General features: G+C 39.1%; 1 protein-coding gene across 3 annotated transcripts; it reads right to left on the bottom strand.

Moving 5' to 3' along the window:
* Positions 1–235: 235 nt before the first annotated feature.
* On the bottom strand, positions 236–23,470 carry CCDC191 (coiled-coil domain containing 191). 3 transcript variants are annotated; one of them, XM_042456722.1, is made up of 14 exons: positions 23,355–23,464; positions 21,247–21,425; positions 19,531–19,754; positions 18,883–19,045; positions 17,500–17,690; positions 16,240–16,489; positions 13,988–14,460; positions 12,725–12,801; positions 10,960–11,042; positions 9,655–9,756; positions 7,780–7,923; positions 6,734–6,886; positions 5,546–5,700; positions 236–3,489 (listed from the first exon to the last, which is right to left on the bottom strand). In XM_042456722.1, the coding sequence occupies exons 1-14, from the start codon at positions 23,434–23,436 to the stop codon at positions 3,357–3,359; spliced, it is 2,409 nt and encodes an 802-aa protein (XP_042312656.1). In that variant the 5' UTR covers positions 23,437–23,464; the 3' UTR covers positions 236–3,356. The 3 variants fall into 3 exon arrangements, with proteins under 3 accessions (XP_042312656.1, XP_042312657.1, XP_042312658.1); XM_042456723.1 differs by lacking the exon at positions 21,247–21,425 and having other exon boundaries at positions 23,355–23,470; XM_042456724.1 differs by lacking the exon at positions 23,355–23,464 and having other exon boundaries at positions 19,531–19,753; positions 21,247–21,379.
* Positions 23,471–25,615: the final 2,145 nt, after the last annotated feature.

Here is a 25,615-nt window from a genome sequence, read left to right as displayed (position 1 = left end):
TAAATACCATAGAAGACACTGGGAGCTATTCATCACCAGGCATGCATACGTTTCAGCTGGTGGAATGTACGGCCTGCTGTCCTTGGAGACCAGTTGGAAAAAGCACCCTCAGCATCCTTTCTATTCCTAGACTTACTATATATGAGCTACTACTGAACCCTCCTGTTCAACTATTTTGCCAGGGTATGTTTCTGTGTTTACTGATGAGTTACAAACAAGGCAAATAACAGCTGGCAGCAGTTAAGCACTAAGTATTTATTTAAAAGAAACCTCGTTACACATAAATGGTTAAATTCCTATAAACCCCTTCTAGGTAAACCTGTAATTTGTAACAAAATATTTTTCAGCTGGGTGGTAGTATAACATTGACCAAGCTTGCTTTTCTAAAAACATGGTCAACCAAGACTAATGGTTATCTATGTAAAATTCCCAAGGATGTGTACATCTTCAAAATAAAATTATTCCTTTATGGACCTGTTCACTTGGTACTTGTTCTTTGGGAGGCACTGAATACCAACAACAGAGCTGAGAACACTTGGAGTGGGTTTACAAAGAAGAAGGATAATGACTAAGCAGGGAGATTACATTTGCTTTAATGTTATTTTTGTATCATTTTTGTTACAATGAACATGAACTAAACATAGCATGGAAAAAAGTAAAGAAAATAAAAAGCAATTCATACGTAGTCTATAAAATATACAATCAGCCTGAATTATTTTCTTTTAGCTTTATAGTGGTCTAATAGATCTGGATCTCTCTGTGTGACTGGCATGCCAGAAAAACAAAAACTATTATATGAAATGTTTTTGGTCATTAATAGCCTTGTTGTATCAGCTTGTGACCACATGCTTCTCTGAATACACACACTAGCTCAGGAGACACTCTTACTTAAGACGAGGCTTGCTTCAATCATGAAGAGAGTGGCAGAGAAAAAAAGAGGATATGCAATTCAGGGAGCTGAACTGTTTCCAAATCCATCATATATTTCCATGCAGGCTCTTTGACAAAGCCAAGCTTACTTCTTTGTAGTGGGGCTGAAGTGAGAAGGACATAGAAGGAAAGGCTGTAGCAAGATAACAGACAGACCATACCTTCTTTTTGCTTTAACAGTCTCACTCTTAGTTAAGAGGTTCAGCTGTAAAAGATTAGGTAGACCTTTAAACAAACCCACTGCTGTAACATCTTGTGAGAAAACTATTCGTGTGACAATTATATGAGAAGACCTCAAAAAATACCTTCAAATCTCATGTGAACACTTCTATTTCCGTTCTGGCAGAACTGAGAACCTGAGAAAAGGCGTTAGGTGAACTTGGGGCACTAAATAGTTTACGGAATCATTTTAATTGTAATTAGTGGAATGCAACCAAGCCCTGCAGAAAACAATTTCAAAAATTTCTCAGTAGGAAGCTAGAGTAGATGGCCTACATGTAACTTCAAGTACTTTTGTAGCAAAGGCAGCAGAATGACACAAATGGCTCTTACAGGTGATTTCCCCTAAACCTATAACAATTGCTTATCCCAGTAAAAAACCTATGCAGCTACTTGATTGCAGGGAAGCAAGAGATCTGAGTTCATATAATCAACCTCCCTGCTCCATGGCACTGGACAAAACAGGTGTTGCACTGAAGTCTAAGGGCTTTCAGGCTGATTGGCCTTATCAGGATATACTTAAATCACTGAAAGCTCTGGCATGTCCAGTTGTGAACATAATTGGATTTAATAAACTTCCACCAAATTATTTAACTGAAATCAGCAAGAAATAAGGTGTAGCACAAGAGAAAGTGGGTCTTGAGATCTATTTTGTTTTGTTAACTTTTAAGGCTGCTAATTATACATAGATACTCAGATGTAGTATATCACTCAGTTTCCTTACTCTAAAGAAGAAAATTATGTCCTCCTCTCAGGGTCAGAAGAACTGGATTATAAAGTCAGATTTCAAAATCAAGACAAGAAGATTCTCAAAGCTTCATGTTTCTAAAGGGAGATAGGCTAGATGAGTCAATCTGGATTTCTGAAAAGTTAAATTGATTAAGCATATAATACAGTGGCAGACAACTGTCAGGGATTAGGGAATGAAACAGCTGCAGAGATTTATTCAAGAGTTACAACACTATAGTGAAACCTTTATGATAAAGACTGAAAAGGCATTTGAATGGGATGATATCTGAATCTATCATACATACAGAATTCTTCTGACATCAGCGATAAAACCCTGAACAGCAGCAGCTCACCAAAATTCTTGTGTCCACAAATCTCAAAATGGGAGAAATTTAAGATCAAATCAGTCAGAGCCAGTGCATGTTATGCAGATGGCCAGCATGAAGAACTCCCACTGTTTTGAGAGATACTCTTGTGTTAGCTGAAGACTACACTTTAAAGTTGCTGATAAGTAAAGTTGCTTATAAGTAAGCACTTACAGAATAATTATCTAGATTGCCTGGGCTTCTTATCGTATGCAAAAGATACTAAAAGTACTGCTGCATGTAACCAGTATAGTTACATGCAGCAGTATAGTCACCAGAACAGATCCATGCAGAGAAATGAGTCTGAAAGTCACTTACTCATGATACAATTCCATGTTACTGGAGAAAATGGCTGAAATGTATAATACAGCATAGCATACCAGTTCTGCATGTGGACCTTGGCTACAGTTCAGCACCCCTATTGTCTGCATGGTCATTTCATGACTAGGGTAGGTGGGGGAGATCAGAGCAGCATTGTCTCAGCACATCATTCTACATCTGGCTACAGGGACATAGCCAGATGGTTCTCCACCAGCCAATGGAACAGAAGTAAAAGGGCCACGGGGTCTCAGTGGAAAATATGAGGTGTTTTAGTCACTGCGGAAAGTGGAAGGAAATAGCAACCTCCACAACAAAAAATAATACACAGGTGCAAGGTAGACTTATCCCTGCATATGTCACTAAGAGAATGCCAGCCTATGACATTTTGGACAAGAATGATTGTCTTCCTAGTTAGTGGGGAGGAATGTGCAACTGGTGGCTGTATTTATATCCATACAGTAGCTGTTTGGTATAGCATTAAAAAGGAAAACAAGTTCTTAAGCAACCAGACCAACAGTATATTCGCACTATACGCTCTTACCACAGGAAAGCAGGCCAACAGATGTGAACAAGATGTAGACGGAAAAAGGAAACTAGCCTTAGTCTACTTGTCTTACTACATCCTGTACATAAGCAGAGATTCAACATGATATTTCTGCTCGAAAACAAAACACACAAGTGCACCTTTCTGCCATTTACTTGGACTGGCTCTACAGATTCATGCTCAGAAATGGGACATGTAAATTCCCTTTGTTTTCCAGTTCCACCTGTTTCTTCTTTGGAATCCATTTGTCATGTTTGAAAGTCTGGCAGAATTTCAGCTACCCTCTTCCTTAATTGTGCCAGTCTTTCTTCCTTCTTTTTTTCCTCTTTCATCAGGGATGGAAATTGCATCCAGGCTCTGAACACAGTTAGCATTATCCTCCTATAACAAAAATTGCATGGATGGAGAAAATCATATAGGGGTATCAGAATAACAATAGTTATGCATGTACAGTCGGCCTTCCTTGTAGGTGGGCTTGCATTCTATTACTTTGAGCTTACACTGAAGGCAAGCCCCAACAAAAATAATGGGGCACGTACTCACACCATGTGCCCTGTGTGCTGCTGCAAGCATGTGCCCCATTATTTTCTATAGGACTTGAGCAAACACTCTTTTCCTCATACACCGGGGGGGGGGGGGGGGCTGGAAGAGATCCCTTGCATATGAGGAGGGCGGACTGTATTAATTAAGACATACATTGCTGTATATAATTGCTTTCTTTGTCTTCTTGTTCTCCACAAAACAAAATTTGTCAACAGATAAACCATTTTAAATAGATTATTTCTCTAGAAGCAACAATTATTATAAGGTGATGAGCACTTCATTGCTCTCTGCCACAGTCTAAGTATAGGGAATACATTGTATGTTTCAGTTTAATGGGTGGTTATGGTGGAAATTGGTGTTCTCTAGAGAAAAGAACAGAGAAAGGAACAAAACAAAACAAAACAAAAGGATAGAAGCTGTGAGGGAGTCTGTCCTGCCCACAGTTCCAAAAGAATGAAACTTTTGCTGATCTAGTCTCACTTGCTAAGCTATTGCTACCAATAGTTTCTGCTTATTCTGATTGTTTTCATGGATACCTATAAACAGAATGTTTGCCCAAACTTAAAAAGGCTTAATTACCAATTCACATTGTTCACTATTTTTTTTATCTGATATGTGTATTCCCAAATAATGACCAACTGTTTTCACAAGCTGGAGAACATGTTCAGTTCAATTTTATTATGGTCATAGACCAGCTCCAGAACATGGAAGAATCTGAAGCTGAGTTAGAGGTTATGTTGTGTAAATGCTTTACCGTTATAATGCAAAAAATCCAACATCTTTGGCAGGATATTAGAATTCCTTCACTAGATATCAGAAGTTGTTCTATATTCTGCAAAAGCTCAACATCAGGTCTCAAGTACGTTTAGAAATCGGGGTGAGGTGGGGGTTTGAAGGCAACATATGATAGCAGTATATGAACACCTTAGTCTTTCAGGGTCCTAATAAGGATCTGCGCCAGCAGGGAGAACAGCATTAAAAGGAAAAGGGCACAAGCCCAACACAGTTAGCACAGTACCACTATCATCTGTTAAAAAGACAAGAGTGTAGACTGCACAATTTTCCTTGAATGCGTAAGTGAATGTTAGTAGCTGTGCTACCACCTCTTCTTAGGATGGAACAAAATCTTAGAAACAGGAAAGGTAACAGGGGGTTGCTTCAGTCCAATCCCCCATGTCCCCAACAAGATTTCTCTCTGTATGTTCAATTCTCAAAGCTCACCTGAGGTAAGAAAACAGTAAAAAGAAAAAAGCAGAAGTAGTGGATGGGAGTAGATACTTATCCTTTCCTTTTAACCACTTGTTCCCACCCACCACATCTGCTTTGCAGCTGCCACACTCACCTTTAACAATGGTGATCTCTAATAATGATTTGGGAAACCCATCTTTGCCACGTAATACAAACTCCTGTCCTAAATTTAAAAATGTAAATCATCTTGCCTACAAGGAAAACAAGAATCTTACTAATATGTTTCCATCATTAAATAGCCAGGCCACTTTTTGTTTTATTTTCATCCTTTTTAAAGAGTCTGGTACCACAGAGGTATATGACACAAAACTCAACATTTCACCTCCAATGCCTGGAACAAGCTTTCAAAGTTTATAAGACGTTTTCTAGGTCAGAATAAAAGAAAAATCAACGGAAGATAATCTCAACAGTTTACAGGAAACCAACAACATAACATATTTAAAGATATGAGGGGCAAGGAATGCATTGAGCCTAAAACACCACCAAGTTCCTGAGGGACTCACTACTTCTAAATATTATGAATAAAGCATAGCAGAATCAAGAACTGCATTGCATTTGTGTGGCAGAAGCAAGAGAATAAGGGCAAAACATTTCTTGCAATAAATACTTCTTGAGTGAAAATGTTACAGTATATTGGTATAATTACCTGTTACTATATTGATCTGCAATCTTCTGTTTTTCCCAGAGTGCACTCTTCTCCTCACTAAATACATCAAACCAAGCCCAAAAGACCTTTTTTGTAAGGGAGCTTTCATGGTGCTTTCTTGCATCCTCTTCCAGAGAAGACAAATAATCCTTGTACTAGACAACAAACCCAAAGAGAGGATAGAATTACAGCAACATTTAAGTTTTCTACAGGTATGCAGCAGATATGAGAGCCAGCATTGCATAGTGCTTTGTTGGACTGCGGCTCTGGATATCAGGGTTTGATTCCCAGATCGGCCATGTAAACCCGTGTGACCTTGGGCAAATCACACTCAGCCTCAGGGGAAGGCAATGGCAAACCTCCTCTGAACAAATCTTGCCAAGAAAACCCCATGATAGGTTCGCCTTAGGGTCACCATAAGTCAGAAATGACTTGAAAGTACGCAATAACAACTAAAAAAAATAACAAATATACTGAGGCAATGTAATTTCTCATCCCTGTACATCTGAGTGGGAAAAGAGAAGTGAGATGAGAGACTTTTTGGAGAGGGAGATGTTTCTGTTGGTAACTCCAATGTCTTGAGAACCTCAGCTTTCTTTTTAAATGAGCAGTAAGGGCATAATCTTTCACATGCCAAATATCCTATAGGAGGAAAACATTATAAATTCAAGCTGTGGGGAATCTGTCTGGGACAACAATGTAGTTTTGCTCTGATCCAGCTTCCAGTGGAAATGGAAGCACAGTTTTCACTGCCATGTCATAATAAGGCTTTAACCAAGCATAAGCTTCCTGGTGGTGTTCATAGCCCACACTTTTGAGTCTTGCTCTCTGTTGCCTAGAGAATGTTTTTCAGTGCCATATACGTGAAGTAATTAAATAAATAGAGAGGCAGCATTGCATAATGGTTTGAGTGTTGGACTATGACTCTTGAGGTCCGGGTCACCATAAATCAGAAATGACTTGAAGGCAGAAAAGAACAACAGCCAACATAAACAAACAAGTTTCTCACATCCATACCTATCATGGCTATGCTGGATGGAAAATTTTGCAGGTCAACCTAGCCATTGCCTCTCACTTTATTATCTGTTAATGTACTCTGAACAAACAAAGTGTCCATCACTCTTCATGACTGCCCTTAACCTGTAGGCCTACGATTAGAATCTCCTGAGGGAGGCTGCTATTGCTTACCTTCATCCAGATCCTGAAGTACCTTCTCAGCAATAGAGAGGAATAAAGGTTTTCAGCCTTAACTGTTTTCCCAACCAGAATCTCTTGCATATGATGAAGCCAGGCAAGCAGATATGTTCTTTGCAGTCTAAAGCAATGGTGCTTTTGTGCCACCTGAGCCCAGAAACCAAGAAAGAGCCAGTCACTCAAATGATTGTTTAGGGGCTGCAGCTATGGAAGCCCCATGACAAGCAACACTACTTCTAGCTTACTGTTGAAAGAGGGATGGGGAATATGCAGTCTTTGCAGTTGTTGCTGGTCTACAATGCCCATACTCTCCCCACTTGCCACTGGCTAAGGATAATCGGAGCCACTGTCCAACAACATCTGGAAAGACACTTATTCCCTCAATGCATTACCACCACTGAACTGCATATTATTTCCACACATGATTTGTCATTCCATTCTCATGTTTCCACTGTATCCTATTTTAACTGATTTTTCTTCTTCTTGTCATCTCTATACTGTAGTTGAAACAATATGTTTACATCTTCTAGATAATGTACCACATAAAATGTGGACTGGTGTGGACTGGATTTATCAGTGCATCTAATCTCATCTGTATCTGAGTGTAGCTGACCACAATGTATTTTCAGGCTTCATCTTGAGAGCCCAATGTGGTCTTAATAGCACAGCAAGTTAAATGCTCATATAGTGAGCTACTACATTAAAAATTATCAATTTTTCCATTACAATGGAAGAGTGTCCCATGAAACATTGTGCTTTCTATAATATAGTAATGATAGTGGTTCCTTTTTAACTTTCATGTCAGCTATTCCTTCCCCAAAAATATACCGAGGCAGTGGAATTTCCCATCATCTGTACATCTGAGGCACAGGGGAAGTCAGATAAAAAAGAGAGAAGGGAGTGCCCCCCCTCCAGATTCAGGTGCCTTCCTGTTTCACTGGATGGACATTCAGCAATGATTTACAATGACCCAGGACTTGTCATCCGCACACAAAGCCAACATTTCTTTCAAGATGCTTATTTTCCCCCCCGGTACTTACCAACACGTTTTCCCGGGTTTGCTCTACTAGCTTTTTCCAGGGTTCCAAACCCCTCTTCTTGAGCAGGACATTATTATAATGATTGTTTGCTTTTGATAACAGCTGCTGCTCTCTCTCTAATCTTTTCTGATTTTCCAGTTCTTTCTGTTATTAACAAAACATAAGAGATTAGTCCATGGGATCAAGAATGTTTGCCACTTATTGTTGTTAATCTGTTTTACAGGTAATTAGCATGATAAATAAATTGCTACTAAGAAAACACTTAAGGCCTTTCAAAGTACAGTTCCTTTTAATCTGTCAAACTGATATTACCATTATTGTTGTTAAGTATGCAGCTACAAGTTTCCTGTCAATAGGTAGGGACTCCATTAATTTCACAAAGCTTCCTTAGGCAAGAACACTCAGAGATGGTGTGCCATTCCCTTCCTCCAAATATTACCTACAGCACTAGGTATTCCTTGACAGTTCCTCATTGAATTACTAAACAAGCCTGACCCTGCTTAGCTTCCAAGATCAGGGAATATGTGCCTTCACACTATTCAGGCTAGATATTAATAAGTTACCAGTACAAATATTCTGAAGTTTTACAAATATTTACACTGCTCTAGAAAACACAATCACTGAAACTCCTTAACTGCAGCAGTTGATGAACAGAAATACTGACCAGAGAAGATGCAATTATTACACAGGTTCTTCCTAAATAAAAGGATGGAGATTGTGCTATTGTCATGCATGCCATATTAGATGGTGCTATAAAGATGGTAAAGGGACCAGATCCTGTCTCAACATGGAAGCTAAGGAGGGTCAGCTCTGGGTAGAACTTGGATGGGAGACCACCAATTAATAGGTGCTGTGTGCTGTATTTCAGAGGAAGAAATTGGCAAAACCACCTCTGAGTATTCCTCACCTAAGAAAACTCTATGAAGTTCATAGTGGCATCATAAGTTGACAGTTGATTTGAAGGCGCGCGCACACACACATGTAACTGCAGAGCTTGAAAATGTTACTTTTTTGAATTACACCTCATGCCATGGTTCAATCTTTGATAGTTTTTTTTAAGGGAAATACTGCTGATTCATAATGATGTAGGTTGCAATGAGGGATTCTTGTGTCATGGTGCTGGAGTGTGAACTCCCCAGAGGGAGTTCTAGTCCACCTCCTCCATTCACACTCCAGCACTATGACACAAGAATCCCTCATTGCAACCTACATCATTATGAATCTGCAGTATTTCCCTTTAAAAAAAACTATCAAAGATTGAACCATGGCATGGATGAGCACTGTTGGAACCTGCTGAGCCTCAAGATCCAGCAGAAGGGCTGTTCTGATTCTCAGAAATCCCTGGCCCTGTTTCCCCCTACCCCACCTCTGCCTCCTTGCTTCTTCGTCACCTGTTCTCACTGAGTGTCAAGACCATGAACTAGCTGCAGCGGTGTCCAGGTGCTTGCCCTCTCCTCCTGGGCAGCAGTATGAATAAAATAAAAGAATGAAACAAATGAAATGGGAACAATATGAGGGAACAAAGCCTACTGAAAGCTACTCCAAAACCTACAGCTGGAACTGTTTAGCTTTATCCTCCTACCACCCAAAGCCTGGCATCTTCAAAGGAAGGCTATCCCTATAGTATTTTTATTAGCTGGGGCCATGGATATTGATCTAAAAGTGATCATTAGTTCCACTTTGAAGGAATGATATACAGAATATATTTTACAAGAAAAAGATGAAAATAATAGTGCTTTCCTCTTCTCTGAAAAGTGCTAATGGATTAGACTGATATCTGCTGCTCATGACCAAGTGTCACTCAGCAGTCAAATATGACTAAAGCTTTCAAGGGCCAAAAATGTGGAACAGAAGTTGGCACAATAATCTACTCACTATTTTTTGCAGTTTTCTTTCTTCCCGTCTCTTCTCTAATTGAGCTTCTTTCTCTGCTGCTTCTCTGCTTTGACGCTCTTCTTCCTCAGCCTGCATTTTGGCCTAAAAGGAATAAGAAAAACCACCACATGTCAATCTCCCCTCCTAACCCACAGAAATACAGAGGCTAGAATCCTGTTTGTGACGTATGCTGAAGTAACTCCCCATGGTCACTGGGCAAAGAATTATTCAGTTCCTTTTTTTACAATGTCTTAGTTGTGAAAGGAAAGCTAGACAGCTATTTCCACCTCCACTCTCTCCTAGCCTTCTATGGATTGTTGGCTGCAACACTGTATTTGAACACACTACCAAGCTGCCTTTCTGTCCCCAGACCATCACTCCACCAGTTTTCAATGGGATCTTGGCCAGATTTTCTACACCAGTACAGAATAAATAGAGCATATTTCCCTTTGTCTTGGAGCACCAGACCAGTGTAAACTTCTCTTAATGTGAATAATTTTGGTACTCATGGTGGATATGCCATCAAACATTATTAATAATGACAAATGAATGTTCCATGTGAGAACAAGAAGTAGAAAGGAAGAAGTTGGGCACAAATCAACAGGACAGTGCATTTTACCCTACTTGTTAGCCTCTCAAATACATCTGTTTGGCTCTGATAATGATATAATGCAGAACTAGATGGACCTATCCTGGAATAATCCCCTTTGAGCATTAAGAAAGAACTGAGTATCTTCTAGGACAGTGGTTCCCAGCCTTTGGCCCTCCATTTTCTTTGGTCTTCAGCTCCCAAAAGCCCCAGCCAATTAGGTCAACAGTCAATATTTATGGGAGCTGAAGTCCAAATCATATGGAGACCCAAAGGTTGGAATGCCTTTGTTTTTTTAGATGTGAAGCCTTGCAAAATCTAGTTTTCTTAGAAAATAATTTGCAGTAGGAACTGCCAAAGGGAGGACTGAGATCCTCCCTCCAACAGCCATCTCTGCATTTCTTCACTGGATGTAGAATATGGGGACTTCTGACCTATGACACCCTATATGATTATTCTACCTGTGCCAGAAGAGGAACAGACTACATGCATGCTCACTTACATGACACAGCTTGTCACTTCTGGCTACCTGTCTATGGTTTAAATACAAGGTAAATTTAGTCCAACTAAACAATCTTGTTTTTGTTATAGGGTATACCAAGTTTAGTTTTCAAATATTTTGGTTTTGGTTTTGAAATAATAAAAAAAAAAAAAACGGATTTTGTTTTAAAAGAATACCTCAGTGTCAGTTTAAGGAAACATTCAGCTAGACTTACAAGCTTCTCCTCTTCTCGTTTCCTCTTTGCTTCTTCTAATTCCTTTCTCCGTTCTGCTCGCTGAATTGCTCTCTCTTCCATAGCTAAAAAAGAAGAATAAAGAATATGAATACATGAATTAGGGAAAAATAGCAAAGGTATTTCTGATTTGACCTGGTAATACAAAACTGAAGAACATCAGAACTAGCATGTTTTTAATCTAGCACTACATTCTGTCTAAACAGTGGCAACTTGTGTTGGGAAGAAAATTTCTTAAGTAGGGGACAATGGTTATTTCTGCTTGCAGCAGTATCTACTAACGGTAAATTATCAAAGGTTATACTCTCCTAGAAAAGGGGTAAGAATTTGATTCTTAAAAAAAAAAAGGGCTATGAAACTGTGGTGACTAGCAAATATTCAAATGAATCTTGAGCTGCTCATGTGATAGTTTCACCTAGTCTAACTTCAATGTCTACAGCCCCTCCACATCAAGCCATGTTTTCTCCACTCTTTCATTTTAAATTACCTTGCCTGATGAAGTGATCTGAGATTTCAAAAGCTTGAACCCAAACTTGTGCTCTTTTTTTGGTCTATGAAAGGTGTTACACACCAATACATATTTTAAAACAATGTTTTTATCAGTTGAAAAGGCAAGACAATTCAGTGCCATGTTTTACATAGAATTTTTTCATCTATGTAACTGAATGTAGGTAATTGAAACAAATAAACATTTGTACTTGTCTTGAAAATAAAAAATAGAATAAAAGACAACGTAATAACACATTACTGAAGTCTACGAAAGCTCATGCTGCCTACTTTCTTTCAGTTAGTCTCAAAGGTGCTACAAGATCTCTCTATATGCTTCTTCTTCTTCTTCTTCTTCTTCTTATTATTATTATTATTATTATTATTAAAGTAGTTATAGGCATCAAAGATTCATCAAGCAAAAGATTTAGCATTTTATGCACAACTTTAAAGTAGTAACTTGGTGACCTCAGTAATTATTCTGAGCTATTATTACATCTTACCCTAGTGTTTCTCAAGACTGGTTGAAATATAAGAGTAGCAACAAGTCATCTAAAATTTGAGCATCTATGTGTTGTCACAATGTGGTGACCTCAGCCTGTCCTCAGTGAGGTCAACAACAAGAAAGAAAAGGTTTACTGAGTTCAAGGGTGGTGACTCTAGGGCTCTTCAGACATTTTGGCAACCAATTTCTATCAGTGCCAGCTAGTAGGCCAGTGGTAAAGAAGGGTCAGAGCTGTCGTCCAAAACGTCTGATGAGACAAAGTGTCCTCATTTGTGACCAAACTGTTGCAGTTCAAAGAAAACTGTATATTTGAAATATTTCAAAAAAGCTTCCTCTTTTTGGTGTAGAAGAAATGGAAAGACAGCTATGTTTCAATGGATATATCTTCGACTGATAATTGTTATTAAACATTTCAGAGTTTGGCTATTCCTGGGTTTTTGTTTGTTTGTTGTTTTCTATTTCGGATTTCTTTAAAAACAAAAAAAATCTGTCTTTTCATAATCCCTGTGAATGAGAACATATACAATTTTGTATTATATGTTGAAAACAATATGAAACAGCTTCAGTATGTCTGTGTATACTGAATCAGTTGTGTGAACTATTAAAAAACTACCCACAGCTAGCTAAGAAGCATTATGACTAGGTTCAAATAGATGTTAAGATGTACTAAGTTATGACCGACTACAAGTCTTTTTTTTTTTTTACTGAACGTTTCCATAAGCATTTCAGGAAGAGATTCAATAAAATTTAATATACCTCTAAGTATGGGATGGGTTGTAGATACCAGTTTCAGGTTCTTTCTGCTTTGTACAGCTGGATGGGATTTTTCTGACCTGTAAGAAATAGAAGTTGGCAGGGAAAGAAACTTACAATGCATATGAACGTATAAGAAAATTAAAAAGTCATAGCATACATGGTGATAGTGGAAGGTAGGCTGGATGAACAAGGGAGAAATATATAATACAGGAATATACAAGAGGCCATTTTAGTTCATTTAACCAGAAATAGGGGCTTTGTGGAGGCTTCCTGGCGGCTTGGGAGAATGTCATTTAGATGATGCCCGTCCCCAAGCCGGCAGGAAGATGCCATGAAGCTGCCCGCCCAACTACATGGTGGGCAGCTTTGTAGCACTCCAGTGTTTATATGCCACACATCATAGGAACGCTACAAAGCCAATGTGACAGCAGAAAAGCTGGCTTTTTGCCAGCATTTTAATACACAACCTATTATCAATAATAACTATTATATTGTTAAAATAATCTGGGAAAAGTCAAAGGCTTTCATGTCTGGCATCCATAGTTTTTTGTGGTTTTTTCGGGCTATGTAGCCATGTTGTAGAAGAGTTTATTCCTGACGTTTTGCCAGCATCTATGGCTGGCATCTTCTGAGAATGCTGGCGAAACGTCAGGAATAAATTCTTCTAGAACATGGCTACATAGTCCGAAAAACCCACAAAAAACAATGTGGAAAAAAATCCAACATATTATCAATTTGCATTGGGCAATGTCCAGCCTCTAATGAGCAATCAAGTATGTTTAAAAAAATGTTTGATTACCTTAAATCAGTAGTGGGCAAAATGCAGCTGTGTGCCACATATAGCCCCCAGTGGTAAAAAAAAAAAAAAATAAAATAAAAAAAAAACCAAAAAAAAAACAAAACAAAAACCCACCCATCACTTTATTCATACCACACTTTTGTCCCTTAGGCTGGAAATCAAAATTATCACCCTTGGGGGGGGGGGTCAATATGCACTCTAGGTGCCTTAGCAGCACCTTTGCAATGTTTTGTGTGATTTCTGGTCACTTCATATTTTATAAAAAGGGCTCTCTTGGGCCTAAAATGGTCCAGGGGGCCTAAAACGTGGCAAAAATGCCACATCCCCAGAGGGCATTTGAGTGGAAATTTGGGGAATTTCCCCCCCCCCTAGATTTTGGGAGTGGCAGATGTGGCCCTTCAAGACTAATGAAACCCCCCTCCCCCGTCTGAAAGCAGGCTTCGGAAAGGATATTAATAAAGTACCTTAATGGTTCTGTGTTACTGAAATTTGATTTCTTTCTTTCCTTGTTTTTTTGTACATGATTGTCAAGTGCTAAAGTAGCAGCTGTTGCTCGTGCAGCCTCCTCCCTGGCTGTCTTTAGTCTCTCATTTTCCTGAAGTTTAAGGATCAGTTCTTGCTGTTCTTGAAGCTGCTGTCTCTGTACTTCAATCAGCTGTTGCTGGAAAGCATGACGGTGCTCCATAGGACCCCAGAAAGCAGGGGTTGGTTTTTGTTTTGGCTTACCGAGATGTTGCAAACAGCTTCTTGTTTGATTACCAAACATGGCATTGTCCTGATTATTGAAAGCAGCATGCTTCAGAGTAACTTGCCATGCCCATTTAGGCTTTGGAGGTGAATGAAGGTCAAATTTCTGACTTGTCTCTAAAGAGTAGGAACTTGTTTTTTCAACTTTTTCAGTTGTAGCATCACCCTGTAATAGGGGTATTTCAGTTACCTGATAAGAGAAGAAAAAACTCTAAACTATATGAAAAGTTACTATTTCTGTCATCAGTCAACAAGCATTTTTCTGTTATGAAGCTGAAAATAACCCATAGCAACTGTTCCATAATGCTTCAATGACTCCCCAGCTGGATTACTCTTATAGGGGAAAAAGCTGCTTTTTTAGACGATGTTTAAGAATTTCAAGAGTCTTCTACCTGTCTGCCTACATCCAAAGAAAAATGATGGAAATCAACAAGTAGAAAGAAGACAGGCCCCTAAAAGATAGTTACCCCAAAATGGCTGATGGAGGCTGATGGTCCTTCAGATGTTTTGATCTATAATTCCAAGTAGTTCAACTCAGCATGTGTTGAACATAGCTATGACCTTCCAGATATTTCAGACTACAGCTCCCACAGTGTCTAATATCTATTAGACACTGTGGCAGCTGTACTCTGAAACATCTGGGAGGTCATAATTCCCTCATAATAAGTTAAAAAGATAAAGCAAAATACTTATATTTGTTCCATGACATTTTTTTGAGCACTCCAATTTCCCAGAAACTGTCTATGGTGGTCCACCAAACTGACAAGTCATCCTGATGCTTCATATTTTACATTGTTTGTATTGCAGTATCTTTAGCAATCATTAAAAAATACATACTTTGAAAAAAACGTGTACTGTACATAGTTTGAAGAAACCTCAAAGCTATTTTTAAAAATTTCTTGCCAATAAAGAGGGCCAACTTCTGGAGAACACACTGATTCTACTCTCTAGCTATGTTCAGATGCAACAATAAGCCAGGATATACATCAACTGTGTGCAAGCGTATCAGCCTATGTTATTCACTTAATGAAAGATTTTGTGTTTGCTTCACTTACAGTATGCCTTGTCTCCCAGGACTCTACAGGTAGTCTAATTTGGCATGGGCCCAGAGCTCATATGAACTTTCTAACTAGTCTCCTTGTTGGCCTTTGAAAAAGGAAACCTACATTAATTTGCGGGCAGGATTTCTTTCATCCAGATTATTCTTCTTTTTTTTTTAAAAAAAAAAATTGTTCTACAAAAATCTGAAGAAATATTTTTATTACTAATAAAAATAGTATGCACCTCTAGACAGCAAATAATTTTATAAGATGGCTTTTGAAGAGCATCAGAGATAATAGGCAAGAGGTCTGTAATGCAACCATGTCATTTCTGCAATGCAGTTTATCCATATTCAGATTCGCAATCAGGGGCCAAACATCTATTTTAAAGTAAAAACTATAGCTGGGATTGGTGGCTAGACTATCTGACTCAGTGTGTCTATCTGTGCATATGCATGTGTTTTCAATTTACTACTGGGGTAGGATTAAAAGTTTGCATATGTTTTAGTTTAGCATATAAAGACCTAAACAATTTTTCTTAGATCATTCTTACAGCCCCATTTGGTTCTTGGTTCTTGAAGTCATTCATTTCTTCTGATTATACTATATGCTCCTGCAGTAGTCTGGTGGCAGGCAATGGAGCATTATGAAGAATATTCTATCCTCATACTCTAGACATTTTTGATTTTGGAAGCATTTTGAAGACTTATCAGTTTTAAAACCTTCCTAGTGTCACCAATCTATCATATTTTTATAGATAAGTATGAATGCATTTTAAATATATGGTTTTTCTCCTGTATCTTTTATTATTGTTCTATACCACGTTAAACTTTTCATTTGTAAGCAGTGTACAAATATTTGTAACTACATCAAATAAATAAATAAATAAGAAAGTGTGTAAAAGTACATAATGTGAAAATGTAATTTACCTCCGTATGACTCACAGACTGGTCTTCAGCTTCTTCTGTCTCATGGTGTCTCTTGTCATCCCATGAGCTAGACATATCAAGTTTCCCCAGTGTCACTTCCTCTAGTAGCTTTGCCATTTTCATCCTTGTTTCTTCCTTTTTCAAATGTAACTCTCTCTTTTCCACCTCTGCTCGACTCCAGCATTGCCATTCAGCAAAACAGTGGCGCAAAATGCATTTCCGATTAAATTCTGTAGCCAACTGTTTTTTCCTTAGTGCAAATAGATTCATTAAAGTTAATCATAGGGTATTTTGGTTGGAAGGACTATTACTCTGTCCTGGTTCAATGATGCCCAGCATCAAATTTTAGATGGCACATCCCTTTTCTTACTATAACTACTGCATGGACAACCTTACCATAAGTCAATAAGAAACAGTTTGATTGAACAGAAGAGTCCAAAGGCATGCCATCTTATACCTTCATTTTTAACTTCCAGTGGTGTTCCCACACAATAGGAAAAGTATTTTCATCACATATTTAACTACTCTTGCAATAGCTCAGTAATAACCTGTCCAAAAGTAATGTTTCCCAGTATCAAGAATGGCTTCTAGTTTCATAAGCTGAAAGCAGCCTTTGAGCCCTGCTAGTAATAATCCCCCAAGTGAGGAAAAGATCCCTCCACAAATTTACAATCCAAGTATTTGTTGGGAAGGAAAAACAAGGTTCAGATGACAACAGACCAATACTTAGTTCTGGTTCCTCTGACTTGTAAATAGCTTCCAGAAAGAGTCAACAGCTTTATGCAGGATCCATTTATCCTGATTCTTTGGTAGACTAGATAATGGGAAACTCAGTTCCACTGTTTAATACAAATACTGATAAGGGATTAGTGGTTTTAAGTAAAACTTTTATTGTTAGACTTATTGAGAGGGATAAATACATTATATATACGCTCTGTTTGCTCTAACAAACCCAATAGATGCGATACAAATTTATTACAGAAAATGGAGTTCAACTGAGATAATTCCTTTTAAACAGTACCTTTCAGTATAAACTTGTTGCAGGCTTCTGCAGGTGACAAATGAGTTTTAACAAATCAAGTTCAAAATGCTATTACACTCACTAATTCATAATCACCTTGTATTTTTTTAGCAGTCCATTTAAAAACAAAAAAGGAACAGGGTGATGTAATTTTATCCTTTTGCTTCTGGTACAAAAATTTGTATCTGTTCCAACAAAACACTAGATGTTTTCCTCACAAAGAAATTAAGAATTGCTACCTATTCTGATCCCGAAGCTGGTCCTCCATTTTTTGAGTCTCCTGCTTCAGTTTCTGAGACCATACGTAATCTCTCCAAGCTCGCAGAGTCTTCAGTTGGCACTTCCAGTCTGCAAGAGCTCTTGCTTTTCCCATCTTAAGCCTGAGATCCAGAATAAGCTTATACCAGGCAGAGAAGTACTTCTGTAGGCACTACACTGAGAAGATTAATGAAATCAGCTATATTCTAGCATATCCACAGTTTGTTATCAGTTCTTTCATGCTGAAAAGAGCTGCAAATGCCTTTACAACTCACTTGCTGTTATACTTCCCTCCTCAAATCTGTATTTACACATTCACACATTTAATGACTGACTTTTTTGTTTTCACTTTTCTAAAATAGCTGTGTTAAAAAAAAGTGTCCTAGAACAGATCAAGCCTGAAATCTCCGTGGAAGGCAAGATGATTAAACTGAGGCTGTCGTACTTTAGCCATGTCATGAGATGGCACGACTCTTTAGAGAAGACAATAATGCTAGGAAAGGTGGAGAGAAGTAGAAAGGGAGGAAGACCACATGCTAGATGGATGGACTCTATTAAGGTGGTCACAGGTATGAATCTAAAAGAACTAAGAAAAGTAGTGAAGGATGGAAATGCCTCATCCACAGGGTCACCATGAGTCAAGATCGACTTGAGGATGTTTAACAACAACAATAAAGAAAGCAAATTAAAAAGGCCTTTAAAAGATTTTAGAAGAAATTGCCTAGAAATCAAAAACCATCTATGTACAGTCAATATTCCCAGGTATAAATTAAACCAGGAAAAAGTTTCCAAACCATGTCCCAATTTCTGCCACTCATGTGCAAACAATCCATACTCTTGTCCTTTTCACTCTCCCACCCCCCAGGAACATCTTGATATCTCTATGTTTAATCTTCAGGCTGTTTTAATACAATTGGCAGGTAGGTGGGTTTTTTGGTTTAGTGAGAACTGCCCAGGAGATGCTAAAAACAACGTTATGCTTTAAGGTACTGAAAAAGAACGAATGTGCATGTTATAATAAGCTAGGATTCCAGGGCAAACCTGGCTTATTATTTACGAGCAGGCATGCTGTCCAATTCCTTTAATCACAAATGGGAAAAGCAAAACACCCCTGGTTTTGTTTACTGTAGCATCCAAACTTGACATTCTTGCTTCTTTCCCACAGTGTGCCAGTCATAAGCCATGGCTTGTTCTGGCCTGTTAGGGGAAGAACAAGCATGAGTACCAGCTTTGGATGCCACAACAAACAAACCATGGACATAAGTTCTGAGTTTATTCGGAAGTTCTTGCTTGGCGCACGAACGATCAGGAAGTACATAGCAGCATACTGGCTCTTGTCATATAAGGAATATGAAAGAGCTCACCTTCTGATTTGCAACATCAACCTTCTTCAGCAGCTCTTGTATTTTGATGTGTTTCTCCTTTTGTTGTTGTTCTTTCTCCCAATCTATATAGCCTGACTCACTAGGAAGCAGGCCTAATTCTACCAGCCTCTGAGTTCTCTTTAAACTTTGTCTCTTTCTTTCCCTGAAAATTAAGGCAATTTTTAAGGAGTTAAGAGGCAAACAGTATGTTTTAAAAAAGATTATGATTATCTTTTCATGTCATTGTGAGACAGTTATCAGATCCTATCTTTTACATAAACTATGCAAGTAAGGCTAGCTGTATGATCTCCTTGTAAAGATGCATCTGGCTATTGGACATGCATTTCAAAGAGCATTCTGAGAAATTCTGGAAACAAGGAAAACCCATTTTCTATATGTAAAAATTGAAATAAATTTTCTGTATCCAGATAATGAGATCCTAAAATAAATTAGAAGAACATCCTACCTTAGTTCCCTCAGAATTCAAGGTGGCATGCACAGGTTTTCCCAGCCTATCTCTCATCCAAAAACTGACCAGCTCTAGAAACTGCCTAGATTTAGTAACATTTTCCATCATGCATTCTTTTTTAGATTCTGCCCAGGGACGAAAAATACACCAGGAATTGTATGGTTTGATTCTAAACATACATCTTCCGTGCTTCTTCCATCAGTTGCCTTCTATCTATCAACTCTTTTCGCAGCTTCACCATCTGTTTTTGGATTTCCTCCTCTTCTTTTTTGGCTTTCAAAGCCTTTTTCTTTTTCTCTGCCTGGAGTTGTTTCTGAGCCTCTGACATAGCAAATTTTTTCAAGGTTTTCTCTTGTTTTAGACGTTCAAGCTCTTTCTGCCGTCTCAACCGATTTTCTTTCACCTGAATAAGAGAAGTAAGGCAGCAGTTAAAATTCAGTGTTTTTTACATTGTCAGGGTATCCTCAGCAATCAAGCATTACTAGTTTGTTACTCTGAGGGTCACATCACACTTGCAGATGACTCATTTCTTTTTCACTGAGATTTTTTCAGACAACATCACATGCTTAGGAAATGCATGAAGAAATACAGAATATGAACTATAGACCCATTGTTACACTCTTCTTTCCAATTTCCTCAGCTGACATCATCAGGACTTGATAGCACTCAAGTATCAAAATCATTTGGAAGCGACAAATGGCAAAGTGTCCATGGAGCTGCATGTGGTAACTCTCTCCATAACTGACATGTACAAAAATACTGATTATGTGTTAACATAGAGGTCATTATTGAAAATATTTTATTTATTTATTTATTTAAATATTTCCATTCTGCCATATATAATTGGATCAGAGTAACATATAAGTAAAATCAATATAAACAGATTAAAACAAAATGCTTTTTAAAAAAAATCTAAAAATGTATTTATGTCAACAAATTAAAACAGGTTTAAAAGGTTACAATAGTTTAATGCACATATGTAAACTTTTAAAGTGAACCACATAGTCCTCAAAAGCTTTAATAGATAGCTATGGCATTACTTGGGACCAAACTGAACCCAGAGTTGGCACTAGCTAGCCTGCAAAGGGTTATTGTTCCACAACTGCATTGTCACAACTGCTGAGGCCCTCTCCCATTTCCCCACACAACGCATTGATTTTACCAGTGGGGCAAAAGGTAGCCCTCCAGAATATTTCAATCTTCAGATGGGCATATATAGGGTAAGGTGCCACAGAAACAGGCAAAAGGATCCTGATTTACCAGTCCTGTCTTTGCAGGACAATTGATCAGTGATTTAGTGTTGACTCCAATTGAGCTACTATAGAATAAATATTCAGCAAGTTATTCTGTTAAACATAGCACACCTAACAGCATACTAATGTCCTGTAAGTGGAGTATATATATGTACATTTTCCTCATATGTCTCCGCATGTCCTTTTTTGGGTGCTGCAGAGATTGGTTCCTTTCTTCCCACTGCAGTGGCCCAAGCCTTCCTATAACTTACCATACAACCTCTTAACTGTAAAGCTCATCCCGCATGTCTATCCCATGCCTTGTGGAGAGCAGCCAAGATCAGGAGCTATGTCCTCATAGCAAACATAAAATAATAACAGCACCCCTTGATCTCTAGAAGGCCCTGGTGGATCTGGCTATGGGAATAAATCCAATCTTGCCTGCTCCCCACAACGTACAGAACAGCAAAGGAAGGAGGCTTCAGTAGCTATATGCTAAGTCCAAAAGGCCAATAGATCACTCAGCCTAGCATAAATCTACATCAAGAACTACTATGCTGGGTAATGCGGGATTGCAGCCCATGTTTGACCAGTATGCACCAGACCTTGCAAGTTTTTTAAAAAGGAATTTCTCATGTAAAAGAAGGCTGTTTTAAAAGCCACCTGTTTATGTCTTAAATCCATGGTAATTCGTGGGTCCCTGGTTTTCCTTTTCTCTTTAAGATCTTCAGTTCTAAGATCTTCCAATATACCACTGCTCACAACTTCACTTTGCAACAGATGCTGCAAAAAATCCTGCACTGTGGTATCTTCCAACTCTTCTTCCAAATATTCATATAAATCTATAATGCATAAGTCATATAAAGAAATTATGGACATACAATGCTAAATCCAGCATTATCCTATCTACTGAAATCAGTGGAACTTAATTTAGTTGTTAGATGGCATTCGCCTTGTATACAGTACTGAAATAAGTACTGTTGGAATCCGCTTTGATTCCTTTGTGGAAAAGCGGAATACAGTGGTACCCCGGGATACGAATGCGCCGCGTTACGAAATTTCCGGGATACGAAAAAGCTCCATTGAAAAAAACTGTTCCGGGATACGAAGGTTTTTTCGGGTTACGAAATTTTTTTCGGCGCGAAATTCAAATGCGACCGCTAGCCGCGCTTTGGAAAAGCCTTTTTCGGCTTGCGAAATGCATCGGGTTACGAACGCCGCGGCGGAACGAATTAATTTCATAACCCGAGGCACCACTGTACAAATTATTATTATTATTATTATTATTATTAAAGAGACTTAATTTTGTTGTAATGAACACATCAATGGGAATTCTTAATTAAGACCTCTGCAGCAGGATCAGAGCCCAACCAGGTGTCACCTTCCCTCTGAAGTGCTACTTGGTGTGGTCCGCACCCCCTGCACTCCCTAATGACAGCTCTGCACACAGTGATGGCAATCACAAGGAATGTTAGTACCAAGAGCAGCTAACTAGATTTAGGAAAATAAAAAAAATAAAGCAGAACCAGATGTTACTAAGACAAACAATCTTCAAATAGTATTAAACTTTCCTTTTTAATTTCATGTGTTTGCTGCTTATGCTACAAGATCTGATGCCAAAGTTTACACAAGACAAATTATGATTTTACAATAACTTGTATTCAAAACTGTCAGTCTTTTTGTAAATGCCCAAATTATTCATAGTAGCAATTCTCAAACTGGGATTCAACTAGGAATTTCACTTTCTCTATCTCTCATGGAAATAAGCCATTTTAATATGAAGACAGTGCATACTAACAGAGGTACAGAATGCTTCGTCCACTGGCACTGTAGCTATAAACATATATACATGCGGCCAAGAGTCATTCACTTGAACATTAAGTTCCTGTTACAGTGTGTTCAGTATCATCATAATGACCTGAATAGACTAGAAAGCTGGGCCACAGCTAACAAAATGAAATTCAACACGGAGAAATGTAAGGTATTGCACTTAGGGCGGAAAAATAAAATGCACAGATATAGGATGGGGGGACACCTGGCTGAATGAAACTACGTGTGAAAGGGATCTAGGAGTCCAAGTAGACCACAAGTTGAACATGAGTGAACAGTGTGATGCGGCAGCTAAAAGGCCAATGCAATTTTAGACTGCATCAATAAAAGTATAGTGTCTAGATGAAGAGAAGTAATAGTGCCACTGTATTCTGCTTTGGTCAGGCCCCACCTAGAACCTAGAATATCGTGTCCAGTTCTGGGGCCACAAGTCAGAAAGACATTGGAAACTGGCGGTGTCCAAAGGAGGGCGACAAAAATGGTGAAAGGTCTGGAAACTGCCCTATGAGGAATGACTTAGGGAGCTGGGGATGTTTAGCCTGGAGAAAAGAGGTTAAGAGGTGATATGATAGCCCTGTTTAAATATTTGAAAGGATGTCATGTTGAAGAGGGAGCAAGCTTGTTTCTGCTGCTCCAGAGAACCAACCCGGAACAATGGATGCAAGCTCCAGGAAAAGAGATTCCACCTGAACATTAGGAGAAACTTCCTGACATAAGGGCTGTTCGACAGTGAAATGCCACTCCTCGGAGGGTGATAGAGTCTCCTTCCGTGGAGGTCTTTAAACAGAGGCTGGATGGCCATCTGTCAGGTATGCTTTGATTTGGATTTCCTGCATGGCAGGGGTTGGACTGGATGGCCCTTGTGGTCTCTTCCAACTCTATGATTCTTGATTCTATAACACATTTTCTAGCTCTAACACTGAATCCAGGCAAGTTCTCACCATCAAATTTCTCGTATTCTGAAAGGCAACAGAGGACTCTGGGGAGGAACAGAGATGATATGATTTCCAGCATCACCCTCATGATCACTCTCAGTTCCAGTTTCAGTTTGGAATTCTCCAGTCACTAAGCAGTTCTTGAGCCTATTGGTGAAAGCAGTAACATTTTTTGGGGATGAGAAGAGGCAACTAAAACTGAAGCTGTAAAATAGCAAGAACAATAAAATTCATGTGGAAACACATGTTCTCAGAAGCAAGTTCCACTGGATTTTTTAATATTTACTTCCAAGTAAGCTTCTGCAAGATGTTTATTCTTGATCTTTTAAAATTTGTTGGTATTATTCATATTTGATTACCTTATATATTATAAGTCAATCGGTGGATAAATTGGGGCCCCATCTATCCTCATTTATCCACCAGATTGACTTATAATTATGGAATTTGCTTGGACCCATGTATAGGTGAAGATAAACCAAGGGGCCTGTAACTAAGGATGTAAAAAAAGAAGCAAAGAAAAAGGCAATTGGGGGTGAAACAGATAGCTCCTTTGTGTCAGCTTCCGGGAGGTTTCAGAAAATGGCATTTTGACAACACATGCTCTGAAGCTGCCCAGAAGCCGGCGTCATGCCGCCTGCCCCCCACACGTGGGCCAGCTTGACAGCACTCTGCTGTGTGGCATTTACACACTGCACGTGTGTCATAAAACCGCAAGCAGATTTTTTGCCAGCTGAAAAAGGAGCAGCAATTTGCTGCTTCTTTTGGGCTGGCAAAAAGCCAGATTGGGCTGCGGCGTGTGGTTGCCATGGCCCCAACCCAGCTTTCACAGGGGCAGTTTGAAGCCACCCCTTTGGGGCAGTCTATTCCCCCCATGTTAGCCGTGATCCAGCCTTTAATTTAATTTGATAATTTGCCTGATTTTATCACAGACCCTGGAAAAGCTGACCAACATACACTAATGTCTTATTAATTTGCCCTGATTCCCTAGTAAGAGCCAGTATTTTCAAATAACTCCTTTTCTTCACCCTTGCATATTGATCTGTATGTGGTTCCTTTTCACCATCAAGTGAAATGCACCATGTTTCCCATGGCGTGGCACTTCCCTTCACTATCATTGCTTACCAGTTCAGCAGTCTTGAAGACCCGTTATTCATCAGCTTCTCTGAACAGTCTATAAACCTGCCAGAATGGACCAAAGATTCCTCTAATCCACCGTCCTGTTCTCATGTTGAAACTGGAAGATGCTATGGAAAAACTCCACAGCCTGGACTGAGTCCTTCTTATATGTTTCTATGTATGAATATAGTTGCTATACTGCTATGCTCATGGAGGTTCTGTTAGTTCTTAGAACTGCTAATAGGCCTACTATCCATAATTTCTCCAACGCTTGTTTTAAAAAAATATTTAACTGATACTAGGGCTTTTTACCGACTGCCAGAAAAGGCGGTCTGCGGCGCCTCTGCTTGCTCCATGAGGGAGCCGCAGCTTACATACCAGAGGCTCCCTGGCGAGTAAAAAGAAAGCCCCACAATGGTGCTTCTTCTGCGGCGCGCTAATGATGCTGCAAGGCGCCATGGCGCACTCGCAACATCATTAGTGTCGCGCGATGTGCGGACGCTAGGCATCCGCGACGTCAAAATGGCAGCGCCTGTGTAGAACGGGCACTGCCATTTTGTACGTCCCAGGATGTACTAGGGTTCGGAATGGAAGCCCTTTTCCTAACCCTAGTACGTCCTGGGGACATTACTTTAACACCCGTCTGTAATGGGCCTAAGTTACCAGTGTAAATGCAGAAACGATACTGTTCAAAAGGGAGGACATTCTACTGCAAACGGAACCCAGCCTGTATGTTGAGAGTATATACAGAACCAAGAGATCCACAACAAAAACAAGCATTCATGTTATTTGCCACTCCCCAGTTTCCATTTAGATTCAAATTCAGATTTATTTATTTTTTAAAAAACCCAACAAATCATGCTCATAATTGTTTATTATAACCTGGGAAATGCTTGCATAGTACTGAGAATTAGAATGAAAAAATGATTAAATAGAAACACTAGTGGAACTATTCTGCCCTTTCTACTGCACAAACATACCAGAGACCAAAGAGAACTACAGGCAACAGCTTACTGTTTAAAGTGATTGTACCTCGGGCCTTTTTGGCAGCCCCCGTTTCCTCCTTCCTTCTCCCCTGAGTGGGACAGGCCAGCCTCTATGTGCCTCTGAGTTTATTGGGTTGCTTTTCAATTATCTGCTCCCTCAATCTG

Source organism: Sceloporus undulatus, chromosome 3, assembly GCF_019175285.1.
Source record: "Sceloporus undulatus isolate JIND9_A2432 ecotype Alabama chromosome 3, SceUnd_v1.1, whole genome shotgun sequence".
Lineage (NCBI taxonomy): Eukaryota > Metazoa > Chordata > Lepidosauria > Squamata > Phrynosomatidae > Sceloporus > Sceloporus undulatus.
Note: the sequence above shows the minus strand (reverse complement) of the source record. Positions and strands in the feature narration are given on the sequence as shown.